This window comes from Pangasianodon hypophthalmus, chromosome 4, assembly GCF_027358585.1.
Source record: "Pangasianodon hypophthalmus isolate fPanHyp1 chromosome 4, fPanHyp1.pri, whole genome shotgun sequence".
Classification (NCBI taxonomy): Eukaryota; Metazoa; Chordata; class Actinopteri; order Siluriformes; family Pangasiidae; genus Pangasianodon; species Pangasianodon hypophthalmus.
Window position 1 is genome coordinate 9229060 of NC_069713.1, and position 17867 is coordinate 9246926.

The window sequence follows — 17867 nt, forward strand, 5'->3', positions numbered from 1 at the left end:
CTGTGTGTCTGAGGTCTCAAATGCTTGCTGTAGGCAGCTATAAAGGCAGAAAAGTGCACCTACAGTGTTGTATACAAAGTTCTCCCATGTGTATTCTTTCAAAGTGGTTTAAAGCCTTTCACACTTCTCATGATCTGTGTCACTGATGCCCCACTGTGGTTCTGCTAAAACACACACAGCTTAATAAAGCGGATAAAGTGCACCAATGCAAGGGGGCAAGTTTAAATTGTTTACTTGTGGTCAGTTGCTGAAAGGCCAGCAGAGCAACGAAATCTAATGTAGACTATGGCCTTTTGTCTTTTCAAAGAACTGACCATGTTTATTAAAGTGATTAACACTACACAGGACTTTAGTTGCTGTATGTAGAGTCATTGGAAAAGGAATGTACACCATTCTTCAATTCTATGTTTTTATATAAAATAAAATAACAATTCTGTGGTCCTTACCAACACTTACACTTATTCAGATTTGAATAAGTAGTCATTTTTGCCCAAAATGTAAACCAATATTCAGAAACCAGGTAGGAAAAACAAGAACACCCTTCCTACTCTCACTGTCATGAAGAGAGTAATTAGCAGCTAGGTTTTACTAATGAAATGCACAAGATGAGTTAATCAAAAAGAGTGACTACTTCAATAAAAAGGTTGGCAGTTTGGTGTACTGGTGCACACAAGGTCTGACTGTTTAATGCTCAGAGAATTAAAGAAAAAAGCAAGAGCCACATCATGTGACCTACAGACCTCTGTAAGCATATTAAATGTATATGTTCATGACAGCACAAGCAGTAAAAGACTGAACAAGTATGGCTTTCATGGAAGGGTGGCTAGGAAAAAGCTCTTTCTCTCCCAAAAAGAGTACGGCAGCATGACCTAGGTTTGCAAAATTGCATCTGCACAGACCACAAAAGTTCTGGAAAATATCCTTTGGACTCACAAGGTAGAGGTAGAGATGTTTGGTGAAAACACAGCATATCGCTGCAAACACTCCATACCAACTGTCAAGCATGGTGGTGGAGAGGTGATGATTTGGGAAAACTGCAGGCATTGAGACAACAATGAACTCCACTTTATAGCAGAATATTCTTGAGACAAATATGAGGCCATATGTCTAGCAGCTTAAACTGGGCCAAATTTGGTCATGCAACAGGACAATGATCCCAAGCACATCAGCAAATCAACATCTGAATGGCTAAAGAAGAAAAAATGAAGCAATGATGTAAAGAAGAGTGGGTCAAAATTTCTCTAAAATGATGTGAGAGATTGATAAAATCCTACAGAAAATATTTTCTTCAGGCTATTGTTGCTAAAGGTGGTTCTACATGTTACTGAATTATAGAATGTGGTTCTACATGTTACTGAATTATAGAATGTACTTATTTTTCTTATGTTACCTGAGGTTATTTGTTTGTTTATAGAAATCGTTGAGGCCAACACAATTGTTATTAAATGAAAAGAATTAATATATATAATGTGACCTATAACCTGTACAACTCAATTGAAAAACAAACTGAAATCTTTTAGGTTGGGCGAGTAGAAATAAAAAACCAAAATAATGTGGTTGCATAAGTGTACACACCCTTAAACTAATACTTTGTTGAAGCACCTTTTGATTTTATTACAGCACTCAGTCTTTTTGGGTATGAGTCTATCAGCATGGCACATCTTGACTTGGCAATATTCGTCCACTCTTCATTGCAAAAACGCTCCAAATCTGTCAGATTGCAAGGGCATCTCCTGTGCACGTCCCTGTTCAGATCACCCCACAGATTTTCTATCGGATTCAGGTCTGGGCTCTGGCTGGGCCATTCCAAAACTTTAATCTTCTTCTTTTGTTGATTTGGATGTATGCTTTGGGTCGTTGTCGTGCTGAAAGATGAAGTTCTTCTTCATCTTCAGTTTTCTAGCAGAAGCCTGAAGGTTTTGTGCCAATATTGACTGGTATTTGGAACTGTTCATAATTTCCTCCACCTTGACTAAGGCCCCAGTTCCAGCTGAAGAAAAACAGCCCCAAAGCATGATGCTGCCACCACCATGCTTCACTGTGGGTATGGTGTTCTTCTGGTGATGTGCAGTGTTCTTTTTGCGCCAAACAAACCTTTTGGAATTATGGCCAAAAAGTTCAACCTTGGTTTCATCAGACCATAATGCTTTTCATCAGACCATAATAATTTTCCCACATGCTTTTGGGAGACTTCAAATGTGTTTTTGCAAAATTTAGCCGGGCTTGGATGTTTTTCTTTGTAAGAAAAGGCTTCCATCTTGCCACCCTACCCCATAGCCCAGACATATGAAGAATACGGGAGATTGTTGTCACATGTACTACACAGCCAGTACTTGCCAGAAACTTGCGCAGCTCCTTTAATGTTGCTGTAGGCCTCTTGGCAGCCTCCCTGACCAGTTTTCTTCTCGTCTTTTCATCAATTTTGGAGGGACGTCCAGTTCTTGGTAATGTCACTGTTGTGCCACATTTTCTCCACTTGATGATGATGGTCTTCACTGTGTTCCATGTGTAACCCCTATGTGGAACTCCTGGGTAAAAGCAAATAATGCCTGTGGTAGATTTTGTATAAATTAATTATCCTTAATTGGGTCTTCCAATCACCTTAGTCTGTAATACCTGATATGAGGAAATCTGCCTGCCAATTACAGTCTATTAGCTGATGAAAATTTGCTATTGGTGGAAAATCACGAAGCTCCACCCTTTTTTTTTGGGTCGCGCGAGTGAATTTCGGGGAGAGTGAGATTCCGGTTGTACAGATGCAGAGAAGTTGATTTGATTACTCTAAAATGCATCATTTTAGAGATTGCGAGCTGATATTCACTCTACAAGATGACAAAGTTGTCATAAGCACTTGAGCGTTTGGATTTTGAAGTTGTATCCTGTCTTCTGTTAATTCGAGTCTTGTGCTAATGCCGAGTTCACACTGCACGATTTTAGACCGATTTTTCACTTGACGACAGGTTTTGCACAATTGCAGAGAAATGCCTGAAATCGGAGGCAAATCAATTCTCGATCACGCAAGTGACAATCACGCAGTGTGAATTATCAAAGACGTGATCTGAGAGAATCACTGATGCGTCGCCGATGCTCGTGAAATATTTGGCATGCTAAATATCTGGACCTGTTGGCGATTCAAAATCCTGCTGTGTGAAATGAGTTCTGACTGAAACAAACATCGGCGATGACCTCCAGCCAGTGAGAGAGCAAGATACAGGGCAGCGGGAAGCTCGAGGAGGAGTTAGAGAATATCAGAAAACTCGTGTGCGTTTGGTTGTGAAATGTAGTTTGCGAGTTGTCGGCGATTCTTTCTATTGTAAAGTCATGCAGTGTGTAACCTCCTATCGCCGATCCATAGTGCAATGTGAATACAGCAGCGACTGAATGCTACCCCAGATAGTCGTGCTTTGAAAATCGTGCATTGTGAACTCGGCATAAGCTGTACACCGTGAACTTGAATCTCGGTGAGTGTTAACGAGCTTAACAAGCTTAAACGATCTGATATTTACTCTTTAATAGTTAAATGAGATTTATATTGTCATACTTGTTTCAATGTTTCTTCATATTATGATCAAATAATTACTCTGAGTTGATCATCCCTGAGTTTTATCATTGATGTGTGATGCAAATGCTGTAGTGCTGAGCAGGTAGGGTATGGGGTATGTGTTGTTGAGAATGCATAATGTGATTCATGGTAAGAAGCGTGAATGTGATCGACTTGATGTAAAAGTTCGATGCATAGACAAAAGTGAATGTTGATTATTGTTAATTATTTACAATGTGAAAGTCACATTGTTGACAACATGATTAACTGAGTGGACTTTCTGTATCTCAAGTATGTATATTGAGTGAATTGAGCACATGATTGTGAATGATTAAGAAGCCGAGTTCATGATTTGAATTCATTTATTGTGTTTAAATAGAGTTTATTGTACATTAAGGTCCGTATTAATTGACTATCAGCTGATTAATGAGTAACTTGATATGGATGTGCCTGTTTTATTGCAGGCCAGGTTTTTTGTATGCTATTGAATTCTTCTGGAAGGAAGATGGCGAGCCACCCACCCTTGATTGTTGGATCCATGGAGTCACTGCTTTCTGAAGGATGTTCCAGATGATACCACTGTGCGGTAGGATCTCAGTGGGCTTTAATTGCACCCCTTTTGGATATATATCTTTTTCCCCTATCAACTATTAAGTTCCAGATTGGAATCAATAGAACATTTTTTGGCCTCACCTTATTTTTGTTGTTTTTTCCCCTCCATCATTTTAAAAAAAAAAAAGACAGAGCTTATTTCTACAATAAGGGAAACATTTCTCCATTATCTTCAAGACTGGACTTTGCAACTTGAAAAAACTGAACACATACACTGATTGCGCACCACACTTTATTGATGTTCTCGCTACAACAGTTGAGTTATATATTGTACACATTTCAGTACAGTCCATGTGAAAGGGTAATCAATCTGTGTGGTGTCAATGACTTCCAATCGTACCATTCACCACATTAGAATCCAATTGCCTTCGATACGAGTATTCGAACCTAGTGTGTATTTACCCTTAGAGAGGGTTACACATGGTATATCTAATGCCGTGGAAATTCTTTTGTACCCTTCTCCTGACTGATACCTTTTAATAATCAGATCCCGCTGATGCTGTGGAAGCTCTCTGTGGACCATGGCTTTTGCTGTAAGATGCGACAGGAAAAGCCTACTAGAACAGCTGAGCTTTATTTGGGGTTAATCAGAGGCACTTTAAATGATGGCAGGTGTGTATTGACTCCTATTTAACATGAGTTTGAATGTGATTGCTTAATTCTGAACACAGCCACATCCCCAGTTATAAGAGGGTGTGCACACTTATGCAACCACATTATTTTGTTTTTTTTATTTTTACTCGCCCCCCCTGAAAGATTTCAGTTTGTTTTTCAGATGAGTTGTACAGGTTATAGGTCACATTATACGTGGAAAAAGTTCTGAAATGATTTATCTTGGTCTCATTTTTTTTTACATCACCAGAAACCTGGCATTTTAACAGGGGTGTGTAGACTTTTTATATCCACTGTATATATACATATGTATGTATGTATGTATGTATGTATGCTTATATATAAGGAGGAAAGTGTGTATTAGAAGTGAATGGGATTGCACAGAACCCAATAAAAAAAGCTCATGTGAAAAGTCAGAAATGAAGTCAAGTCATAAATGAAGAACAAAGAGAAATCACACATTGAATACGACTACTAGCAGTTTCTCTTTTTTCCTCTACTTTTCTCTACTTCCCCAAGACAGTTTTTGTGAACCTTTTGTAGTGAAAGTGTAACAGCTTTATCTCTGACTTATACAAATCACTCACTCAGGATACTCCTTCCAAAAATGCTAAATAAATGTCTCCTTAAAGAAAACTACATTATCAACAAACACATTTTTAAAAATTCTATCTGTGTTTAGTGTCCAGTCCCTGTGTACGTTGTGATAGAAAATTAATCAACACCTCCAGACCAATTTATATGAGAATTTAACAGAACTGTGGTCTAATTAATTTTAGCTGCAAATGGAAATGTAATATTGTCACAGCACAGCGCTCCGCGGACTCCATATTCCAACAACCACCGCGTCCTACAAACATGGCCGCCTCGAACTACTCTACCCAAAATACACACACTCACCTGTTCTCAGTCACTGAGCTTCTGAATGAACACACCTGCCATGGACGGCAGTCCCATCAGAAGAGGAACCATAACCTATCGTACTCAACCTCTCCTCCTCCAGGTTGGAGCCTTTCACATTGAGTATAACAGCCTGCTGGTCACTGTGTCCAACAAACCTCAAGGTATCCTGGGCCTCCCTTGGCTGGAACAACACAATCCTCTCATTTTATAGCCCAACAAACAGCTCAAGTGCTGGTCCTCGCACTGTCATGACCACTGTCTCCAGCTACCCACAATTACTCTGTTGTCCACCTCCATTGAAAGTCCTGAGGATCAGGCCTTGTTTTCCCTTCCCGGTGAATACCATGACCTGAGGGAAGTGTTCAGTGAAGCTAAAAGCCAGCAGACTGCCCCCACATTGGCCCTATGACTGCACAATTGAGTTACTTCTGGGGACCATGCCCCCTCGCGACCGGATCTACCCCCTGTCAACGGCAGAGCAGACAGCTATGGAGGAATATATTCAGGAAGCTCTCCGACAAGGTTACATTAGGCCATCCATGTCTCCGGCCTCTGCTGAGAAGAAAGGGGGCAGTCTTAGACTATGTATTATACAAGGATTCTGTTCCATCGCCTACCCCTTAACCTCCCTTCTCCATGGAAAACCCAGGCTCCTGGCATGGAATTCAGCTGCAGATCAAGCCTTGAACCAACTCAAAATGCCTTCACCATAGCTCCCATACTCAAACATCCAGACCCATCTAAGCCCTTTATTGATGCCTCAGAGAACGGGGGAGGTGCCTTGCTCTCCAAACATTTTGTTGACAAACCTAAGCTTCACCCCATGGCTTTCTTTTCACAGAAACTCTCCCCGGCAGAGTGGAACTATATTGTGGGCAACTGGGAATTATTGGCTGTTAAACTCGCTCTAGAAGAGTGCGACACTAGCTTGATGGGGCGACTCTTCCATTCATTATCTTTACTGATCATTAGAATCTAGAATATCTGCGTACCACCAAGCGATTAAACCCCAGGAAAGCTTATTGGTCTTTATTCTTTGCCTGATTCCAGTTAACCCTGTCATACCATCCTGGTTCTAAAAACATCAAAGCCAATGCCCTTTCACGCATGCACTCTGTTAACCCCAGTGAGAACAAGGAGGAATTCATCCTCCCTCCTTCATCTATCTTTGGGGTGATTGAATGGGAACTGGATCGGGTCATTGCATGCATACCACACCAGCAAATTCCCCAGTTATGTCCACCAAACAAGCTCTTTGTCTCTGTCCCACTTCAAACTCAGCTTATTACCTAGGCATAGACCTCTTTAGCTACAGGGCACCCAGGCTCCCAAGGTACCTACTACCTCATACAGGACACATACTGGTGGCCATGCATGTTCGCAGATGTACACTGCGTTGTATCCTCTTGCTCAGTATGGTACCCCATACCCTACCTGCCGGCAAACTTGTCCCACTGCCCACACCACAGAGACCCTGTCAACACATAGCCAGTGACTTCCTGACTGATTTTTAAGGGTCTCAAAGTAATACAGTGCTATTAGAGATCACTGATTGATTTTCCAAGTCTCTGCATCTGATTCCTCTCGCCAACATCCTCTTCACCTTTACCGCAGCCAAGCAACTCTTCAAACATGTATTCAGATATTTTGGCATACCAGAGGAGATAGTTAGTGACCGGGGTCCACAGTTCACATCTCGAGTCTTTATGGAGAAATTAGGGTAACCATAAACCTGACCTCTGCATACCACCCACAGGCCAACAGCCAAGTAGAGTGGGCTAACCAGGAGATCAGTCATTTCCCCGGCACCTTCTGTGCCGCCAATCCTGAAGACTGGGCCCCGTTCCTCCCCTGGGAGGAATATGCCCAAACCTCCCTGAAACATTCCGCAACCAAGCTCACCCATTTTCAGTGTGTGTTGGGATCCCAACCCCCTTTGTTTCCCTGGAATGCTAACACCACAGATTTGCCAGCCATAGATGAATGGTTTCTTTGGAGCGAACAAGTCTGGGAAACTACTCACCAGTGACTAGAACGGGCTGCCCCAACCTACAAAACTAAAGCTGACACACAACGCAGTGACCATTCCCACTACCAACTGGGAAACCGGGTCTGGCTTGCCACCAGGGACCTACGGCACCCCCACACCTGCAAAAAACTCAGCCCCAGTTATATAGGTCCATCAAAGTGCTCTGCAGACTCCATCTGCCAACAACCACTGCGGCCTACAAACATGGCCGCCTCGAACTACACTAACCAAAATATACACTCACTCACCTGCTGTCAGTCACTGAGCTTGTGAATGAACACAGCTGAGTTCTATCAGCCACACACATAAGCACCCTTTAAAAGGAGACTCTCATTCATTCATATCTTGTGATGTATACAGTCAGCTCTGTCTTTGTACTACTGACAATAACCAAGCCTTCTTGATCCTGTATTGCCTATTGTTACTGACCTGATCTGTTTTCACGTCTTTGCCTTTGTCCTGCCTAGTTTGTCCTGTTTGTTGATCGCCTGACCTTTTTGCCTGTATATTGATCCTGAGTTTGCCTTAAGATTTGGAACTGCTTGCCTGTGTTTTTTCTCATTAAATCTCAGCTCAATCTGTATTTGCATCTGTCTGTGCCTTCATTTTGCGACAAATATACTGATATTATTGAAAAATTATACTCATTTCATTAGAAATCATTCATATTTTACTGAATACTGCTTGTCTTAGAAAAAAGAGGCAAATTTAAGTAGAATAATTCATTTTAAATGCACTTTAATTCACTAAAAGTAATATACCATTATTTTGTTCAAAACCATGGGCTAAAACTGCTTCCATTATAACCAACATTTAGACATTTCTGAACAAATTAACACTTCAAGATAGAGATCTGAGTTTTTCCAGCTAATTGTGGTGAGTATTGTGATTTTGATCATTTCATAAGATCACCGTTTCCTGTCCTGAACTTCAGCAGCATTTTTATTTTATTAATATAATCTACATTTTAATTTTGAAATGTTTTAGGTATATCTTTGTACATTTGTAAATGTTTAATAATTCAATATAACATTTTATATAAAAGCCCAAAAGCTTTCCTTCTTCCTCCCACTTTTTCACAAAATTAAACATTGATGTTCACTAAGTCATTGTGACATCTTCAAATGTAATGAAGCAGTTTATGTAAATGTAACGATACTCTGACTTTAAAATCCTCCTCTGTCCTTGATCAGATTACACAAACCAGATTGCATTTAGTCTGTTACAACACATTAGGATATTAGCTGCAGTAAAAATGGCAGGGATTGTGTACAGATAAACATGAATATGGTTTGTACAGTCCTTTTTCCAAATGAGAGGAATCACAGAGAACAGCAGTATACATCAAAAAAGTGCTGTGACCTCCAGATACAGTCAGATAAACAGTACAGCAAAGCAAACAGACCTTGAGAATAAAAAAAATGGTGCAGAAGACTGCAGTGGTGATAGATTTGGCAATCAAGTGATGGCAAAATATAATGAAGAAATACAAGAATCTGGTGAAATACAAGGGACTGGAAGAGGAACCAGAGAGACTGAAGTGGAAGAAGAGAAATCTGAGTTTTTCCAGCAGTCATAACAGACCTCTAATCTGTAAGGAAAGCTCCTACATTGATCCAACTGCGAAGAGTGCAAACATAAATACAGTACAAATATATACTGTGCCCCTGAGCTCTGAGTGTAAATGAAGATATTATTATAAAAATTAAAACTATACAAGCCATTTCGTAGCAGAATCAAATTTTCTTGACGCTTCAGTTGTGAAGTGTTCAATTTATTTATTACAGAGCGAGCCAAGTGCTTATTCCTCAATTACCGTCATGGCATACATGCTGTTATGATGACCTGTGAAAAAAAAAATTAAATAAATAAATAAACAATTAAATACCAAGAATTCAAATAGTATTTTATTGTGGACTATTTATTATTTTTATGTGGCTCTTACCTTGAGCTCTGTAACATTTTACACCCAGAATGATGGTCACCAGCAGATAAGGAGAGGCCGCCACTAGACTACTGATCAGTTTAAGCACTGACAATGACATGACAACTGACATGTGAGACAAAGCACACACACACACACACACACACATACACACACACAATTCAGTGTGTAGACATTTTTGTAAAACTTGTGTGGTTAAAGTTTAGTTTGAGACTATGGTGTTCACTCACCAGTAGGAAAAGTGTAATTGTACCTGGTTCAGGCTGTTCAGGGCTACAGCTCAGTGTCTCTGTAGCAGAACTGGAGCTGACGTTGTTAGCTGCAGTGCAGTTCAGTGTAACGGCTCCTTCTGCTGGTGAGAGGCTGAACTGAAGCTGAGCTCCACTCGCAGTCTTATAGCTGCTCCACAGGTAAGAGACACTCTCAGCTCCAAGCGCTGCACACTTCACATCAACATCACAGCTGTTTGTGGCCACTTTCCACGTCTGATTCTTCTCAATCTGCACAGCTGTTATACGGTCTTAACATGTGTTTAAAAAAATAAATAGACAAAATGAGGAATACCTGCAACTGCAGCAGTGTAGTGTAATTACACACCCACCTATAACTTGTGTGATTAGTAGTAAACACTATAAAAAATAAAAATATATATAGTGAAAGTGAAGTGTGGCCAAGTATGGTGACCCATACTAGGAATTTGCGCTCTGCATTTAACCCATCCAAGTGCACACACAGTAGTGATCACACACACACACCATGAACACACACCCGGAGCAGTGGGCAGCCTTTTTTTGCTGCGGCGCCCGGGGAGCAGTTGGGGGTTCGGGGCCTTGCTCAAGGGTCTCACCACAGTCGTGGTATTGAGGGTGGAAGAGAACGCTGGTCATTCACTCCCCCCCACCTACAACCGCTGCTGGACCCGAGACTCGAACCCACAACTTCAGGTTCGCCTTCGGGTTACAAGTCCGACTCTCTATCCATTAGGCCACGACTGAATGTAGACATTCACTATAGTTATATTTACTGGTTGAAATGTATTACTCCTGGTTAACTATAATAATTATAATTGTTTAATAATTATAATTGTTTGCTACAGCTCAGTGTCTCTGTAGCTGAACTGGAGCTGACGTTGTTAGCTGCAGTGCAGTTCAGTGTAACGGCTCCTTCTGCTGGTGAGAGACTGAACTGAAGCTGAGCTCCATGCGCAGTCTTATAGCCGCTCCACATGTAGGAGACATTCTCGGCTCAGAGCGCGGCACATTTCACACCAGCATCACAGCTGTTTGTGGACACTTTCCATGTCTGATTCTTGTCAATTTGCACAGCTGTTATGGAGTCTTAACATGTGTTAAAAAATGTATAAATAAAAATAAGGAATCCCTGCAGCTGCAGCAGTTCAGTGTTATTACACACTCATGAAAACATAATGGGCAAGAACTTTAAAATTCTACTATTTTTGAACACATTAGGGTTCAATTAACACAATTTTGCAATTTTTATTTTAATTTCCAAATATGATATTTATTTTCAATTTTACAGTTTGTATCTCCCAGGATGCATTTCCCATTTAGGGTATATACACTGTATTTTACTTAAATTAATGCTTTTTGGCATTACTTGTTAAAAGTTTAGAAATTGCTTTAAAACATTTTAAAAACATTGGGTTTCTATTAATCTTTTAGTAAAGCTGTATGAAAATGTTAGCATAAGCCAAACTGAACTAAACATTTCCACTGGATTTACAAAAATTTCAGAAAACACTGATTTTCTTCATACTCGCACTCATACTGTATGTTGATGAATGCCAATCACTCATAAATTACCAGATGCATACACGACACAGATGATTTGCATTTGGTCATGCTCACAAAACTCCATACAAGGCAAAGCTCACAGAGCTTCTTTGATGAGTAAACACCAAGAAAAACTTTCTCAGAGGTAGAAATGGAAATTACTTTGAGTCATATCTATGCCAGTAAATAAATAAAGATTATATATTATATATATATATATATATATATATATATATATATATATATATATATATATAATTTAACATGACATATATGGGCATATTGGTCACACTGCAGATTGAGACATACCAGATCAGTCACATATCAGTGGCTCTAATGATGCTTTGCCTAGCATTAAAAAAAAGATGCCACGGCAATTGGAACCCACTTATACTCTGAGCCATTACAGCTTGTCTTCCTTTTATATGGGAGCATGTCTTTGTAAATGAATGACTAGGCTTATTTGTCTTTATTTATAGATTTCTCTCACCTGCTTTATAGTGATTAATATAAAAACAACTGGGTTTTACAAAATATTCATTAAATCTGTGTGTGCAATTGAATACATAAGTTATTTAAACTTGACAATGTAATCTGTATACAGAAAAAGTGCAGTGATTCACTGAAATAATATGATTTGAAGCTGATCAGCCTGATAGTTATTTATTTCTAATTCGTACCTTTTCATAATAATTCGTAGTTTTCTAATTTACACACACTCAGGATCACAGGTATGTTTTTCTGAATTTAGAAGCTTTTCATTAATACCAAATTTTATGTGTAAATGGTCCTTTGAACAATTTTCAATTCTGTTTGTATCCAGCTTGATAAAAGAGGCCCAATGTTGTGATCAGATCACTTTTTCAAATGTCAAACAACATTGTTGTTTGTAATTAAATTACTTAAAGGTCACCTTTAGAGTAATACAAATTAATTGTACTTGATTTTTGTATGGTACAGGACTCAAAAGACCTGAGACCTCATGACATAAGAACTTTTTCCACTGAAAGTAAGCCCACCCAGTCACTGCTCCTCCCCAGAGCCTGACAAATGTTTGTATCTCCCAGGTTACGTAACCCAGTCAGACTAAAGTTGGGGGTTTAAACTGAATATATGTATATATGCAATTAATGTTTGAATTTAAAATTAATTTTTTTTATAAACAGTTATACTTACTTTGAATATAAACTGTAAATGTTTGTGTTGGATACTGTTCTTTAGTTCCATCTACAACCACTGAGAATGTCCCAGAGTCTTGGGGTTGAAGATCTTGTACAATTACTCCAACTTTATCATTATCCTCCTTTAAACGTCCAGTGAACTGGGAATTCTGGTGTGAGTACTGGCTTTGAGAGTATTCAGCAAACTGTTTCTCATTGTAGAGCCACTGAACTGATGACACTGATTCTTTTGGATATTTCAGTGTTAGATCCAGGGAGCTCCCAGTAGCTCTGTACACCGTCACTGTGTTCGTATCAGCTAAAACAACACACACACCTGCAGCAAACATAACACATCAGTATGTAGTATGCAGGGTTGGGAAAGTTACTTTAAGAATGTATTCCATTACAGTTACAAATTACTTCATAAAAAATGTAATCAGTAACAAAGTATCACAATATAAAAGTAATGTAATTTGATTACTTTTGGATTGCTTCAAGCTCACATATGTAATTAAAGTCAAGAGAAAAGCAATATGAACAACATCAGCAACATCACAAAAGCATTTCAGAGAACAACTTTAGAGTTTCAACTGAAGTTATGATGGAAATGAGAAGAGACAGTGGAGCACATATTTGCAAGGGCATTGACCAATTGAAAATTTGAAGATCAAAAATATTATTAATTTTCATAATTTTGCAACATGATCTTAGAAGCTTAGTTATACAGTATGTCTTTACTAAACATGTTATTATATGTTTAAAAGCAAAAAAATCCAGTTATTAAAATAACATGTTATTATTTGATTCAGAAAAAAAAAAATCCAGTTCTTTGTACAGTCTTTTTTACATTGTGTTCTTACACGTTCAAATTTCTTTAACTAATGATAACAAGTACAAGGAAAAAATGGATAAAGATTTGGATGGATAAAGCTTAATATAATATAAAACAACTTTAATGTTTCGGACTAGTCACTCAGTGGGATGGTTGGGCTTGGATAGAGAATGCGGAAAAGACGCCAAATATCTTCAACCACGACTCTGGCTCTATACTTGTTCTTCAGGTACACCAGTGCTGAAAAAGCAGCCTCACAGAGATAGGTCGATGCAAATGGGAGAAGTTTTTCAATGCCATGTCACTCAGCTCTCTTTATTCAGTTTGCAGGGATATCCAAAAATCTGGCAGTGGCTCCTCTGTGAACCTCTGCTTCAGGGCCATTTCTGATGCCATGTCAACCACTGACTCTTCCAATTCAACTGCCAGTCCTGTCAATGATGTCTCTAGAAAGGAGTTTCTAATCCACTCTTCTGTTACAAACATGGCTTGATTTTCATGGAAATTCTCAGGGAATTGTATTTGCATGTCATTTAGGTGAGACCCGATAACTGGCCATGAGTTGGCTTTTGAAACAGTGCTCTTGTTCAGAAAATCATCCAGTAATGGGAAAGCATCAAAGCTATCATTGTCCAAGCAAGTTCGCCATAATGACAGTTTTCTGATCCACGCTTCAATTTTACCAGAAGGAGTGAAGAGTGACGCGTGTTTACTCTGAAGTTCTATAAGTTTTCCCTCTACCCCCTCTGCTACCGCTTTGTGACAAAACTCCCCCACCGCTTTGTGACCCCCTGAGGTGTCACGACCCCCAGTGAAAGAACAGCTGTTACAACATGTACTGGTAATCTGATTACTTTTTTTTTTTGACAAAAATTGTTACGGGTTACAGTTTTTTGTATCCTGATTACATAAAGCAATTACATGTATTCCATTACTACCCAAGCCTGGTAGTATGTGAGAAACCTTTATGACTGCTGGTGTAAAATGAAAACAATTTGTCCATATTCTACTGGCAGACACCAAATTGGAGCTGGCATCCAAACAACTACAATAACAGTGACTAGTACAACACTAGTACAACACATTGCACCATTGCTAATTTCCAAGTGTAAGTGTAAGTGACCATTTTATAATAAAACCAAAGTGTTTTACTGGGCTTTTCCACTTTCTCAAGAAAAGTTCCTTTACAGTTGCGCTTCCAACTTTAAATTTACAATTGGAACAGGGGTCTTAGTGTTAATTCCACATTTAGAGACATGGTATTGCTGCCTTTGTGTAATGTGAATTGTGATTGGCTGGTACGTGTGTACGCTATCAGTATCAGTAGGCCACTGTGTTTTGAGCTCCATTTAATGAGTGCCACACTAGGAGTAGGTTGCATGTGGCAGCAAAGGAAAATATGTAAATATTCCTTTCTGAAACTTATTAATTTGATACTTTGTGCCAATATTTTATTTCTAAGTAAGAACTGATAATAATGAGGGGTCACGCTGCATACAAGGTAGCTAATTTAAAGCGGCGACTAATATTTCCCCTTCCTTCCATATAGCCTGCAAATGACTCCTCCCTGAGTATCCACGTGCATTTTGTTTTTCATCAGATATATGTTCTTGTTCCTATTTTGAAATAATTTGCACCTGTTAATATGTTGAAGAGCTCTATGTTGAGTGTGTTTAGGGTTATCCAAAATGTTTTCCATCTGCTTATCTAGCTTCAGTAAAAAAACAGCGAGGACCTGACTGCTCATTGGTTACAAATTCACACTCCATCTGGAGTCTCACAGTATACAGTACATTGCCTCTTTCTCATCTGCATAAAAATATATGATATATGTGTTTGTCAATGTGAAAATCCTCATATGTTTAATCAGACTTTATGTCAGTATGGATGTGTTCAGGGAAGCACACAGTGATGAATGATGAGACATTCCTCAGCTATTCACAGGTCTTCCAGGAGCAACCTCACCAAGAATTTGGCAATACAATGTACCTCGTGATCAAGTATCTTAAAGATCGCAGAATGGGTTAGGCCTATTGAGTCATCCTTGCTTAAGTCATCATTGCTACTACAGGCAATTTAGCCTATAGGCAAGTTTGCTTGTATTAGAAGTCTCTAATTTCATGTCACATGTGTTTGTGTAGGTTCTCATTCCAGCCAAATAAAAGCCACACTGAATGGACAACAACCAGTTGACCAAATGACAGGAATAAAGTTGGAATAAACACATGAACCAACCCCTGCTATTTGTGGACACTCTGATGCTGTAAATACTTTGTCAATTATTTTTGATGTGCATTTACTTTCTATTACACTTTATTTATTATTCCAAATGTTCAATCTTATTCTCATTGTTTTTATTTCTATCATCCACAAACTATGCTCAACAACTACATTAAAACTATTTATAAATTTATATTCTTATAATTTGAAGTAACCAAAATAGCTGGTACAGAATGCACCACTATGCAAACAGACACATTTTTCACAGACAGTGCCTGAGGTTTCCTGAACCTAACCATATCTTTTTTTTTCTTTGCAGATAGAACATAAGAGCAGAAAGTTACGTGCGAAATACGTTAAACAGCAGTGGTGTCCTGTTAGTGTAGTGACAAATAACAAATGCCAGTTTATTTCAATAAAACCTCACTTTTACTTGAGTAAAAGTTAACTGAGTGCAAAATGAGCAATGAATTTAATAATGGTCCAGGAAAGTTTTGAAATACACCTTACAAGCTAAAATATTTCAGGATATCTTGTAACATGTAACATTTTTGTATTTTAATTTTTTAAATGAATACCTATATTTGGACACATCAGTGTCAATTTGATGTGTGCTTTTAATGAACAAAGCAGTTATCTAAGCTGTGTATCTTGTTCATGATGTAAAATCATATGCCTCTGACTTATGAAGTTACAAATATGGAAGTTCATTTACTGTGGGCTTTTAAAAGAGCTTAAATTGCCATGTGCATTAAAATTTTTCTCCATACATACCTTGAAGAATTCCAAACAACAGCACTCCAGAGGAGGAAAAACAGTATCCATGATAGTCCTCCATTGCTGTGTGAATGACTCTTCACTCTTGCTGCAGCTCAACTGGGGCTGTTATTTCAACACTAGATGAAAGCTGAGGCACAAAAAAAAAAAAAACACTTCCTCACTCACTGTGCGTGTGAGGTCTTTAACCTATAAATATTTGCTGCGTATGCAAAAAGTGCAGCAATACAAAGTCCTTGTAATGTATAGTGTATTCTCGGAGCGTGGTTTAGAGTCTTTCTTACTTCTCATGAACTGATGCTCTGCTGCAGTTCTGATAAAACAAGCACAACTTGTTTATATATATAAAGTGGATGGATGTGCACTAACCCACATCTGATCTTTGTTTACTTGTGATCAGTTGCTGAAGACAACTGATGGAGGAAAGAGCTTACATAGACTGTGGCTTTTTTCTTTTTAAAGAACTGACCATGTTTAGTAAAGTGATTAACACTGCACAGGACTGTAATTGCTGTATGTATGAAGTAATGAAATACATGCACAGCATCTGCAGTGGATGTAGACTGTAGGCCAGTAAAATGTATGATTTGCATTCACAGATCATAATCAAACCAAGAACTATATTACTGAATATTATGGCAGGGTCATTGCGCCATCATTTGGCTGAAATGGATTATTGTTTTTCAGAGAATGGCCCTTAAGGCCTAAAATTCTCTGAGAACAAAAATGTCTGTGTAATCTAAAATTTCTAGTGTTGTCAATGGCAGTTTTGCTAATATTTCAATTAGTAGTAATTTATTTCTTGAAATGACTGAGGAGTTTATGGTGACCAGAGCAATGGAGGTGTTGCTGTACAGGGAAATCACCATCATCAATGTTTCTAGGACTGGCACCAAGGTGAGGACTGGAAGGAGGTGGCTAAATAGAGGCAAGGTTGCTGCACAGCAGGCTGGTGGGACCTGTAGCTGTAGGTCAAGCATGGCTTGTTTGTAATCCTTGCTATAACAAAGTGCACGGGAAGGACTGTCGGTCAAGGGGAAGGCTCAAGCAGCAGTGGAGTAGCAGTGCTCTAGCAGGGTAGTAGGGATGCAACTGCAGGGCACATGGACTAGATGGGAGCGGGCATTGAAGTGGAAGGTCTCCGAGCGCTGCACACTTCAGGTCTACATCACAGCTGTTTGTGGACACCAGACACGTCTTTCAAACTGCACAGCTGTTATAGGGTCTTAACCTATTAAAAATACATTAATAAAAAGAGAATTGCTTGAAACGGCATTGGTTTAGTAGAATTATACACCCACAAAACCTATAACATGTAGAGTTATAATGCTCAGAATAAACACTAATAATTAAAAAAAATATATGGGTATGTTCGGTTTTAAAAAATCACTACAGGTTTTTATAACCGTAATTATACTAAATTTATATGGTTGTTTATAT

The 17867-nt window shown here is 38.9% G+C and overlaps 1 protein-coding gene across 1 annotated transcript; it reads right to left on the minus strand.

Moving 5' to 3' along the window:
* Positions 1 to 3944: 3944 nt before the first annotated feature.
* On the minus strand, positions 3945 to 16541 carry LOC128318129 (CD48 antigen-like). Its single transcript, XM_053233411.1, has 5 exons — positions 16425 to 16541; positions 12612 to 12932; positions 9896 to 10162; positions 9643 to 9747; positions 3945 to 9542 (listed from the first exon to the last, which is right to left on the minus strand). Exons 1-5 carry the CDS (start codon positions 16486 to 16488, stop codon positions 9499 to 9501), a joined length of 801 nt encoding a protein of 266 aa, XP_053089386.1. The 5' UTR covers positions 16489 to 16541; the 3' UTR covers positions 3945 to 9498.
* Positions 16542 to 17867: the final 1326 nt, after the last annotated feature.

Coding starts and splice junctions, on each gene's coding strand:
- LOC128318129 (XM_053233411.1), bottom strand. CDS start 16,488: ATGGAGGACTATCATGGATACTGTTTTTCCTCCTCTGGAGTGCTGTTG. Junction 12,933..16,424: donor GTTGTTTGGAATTCTTCAAG/GTATGTATGGAG, acceptor TGTTTGCTGCAG/GTGTGTGTGTTGTTTTAGCT. Junction 9,543..9,642: donor AAAATGTTACAGAGCTCAAG/GTAAGAGCCACA, acceptor TTTTTTTCACAG/GTCATCATAACAGCATGTAT.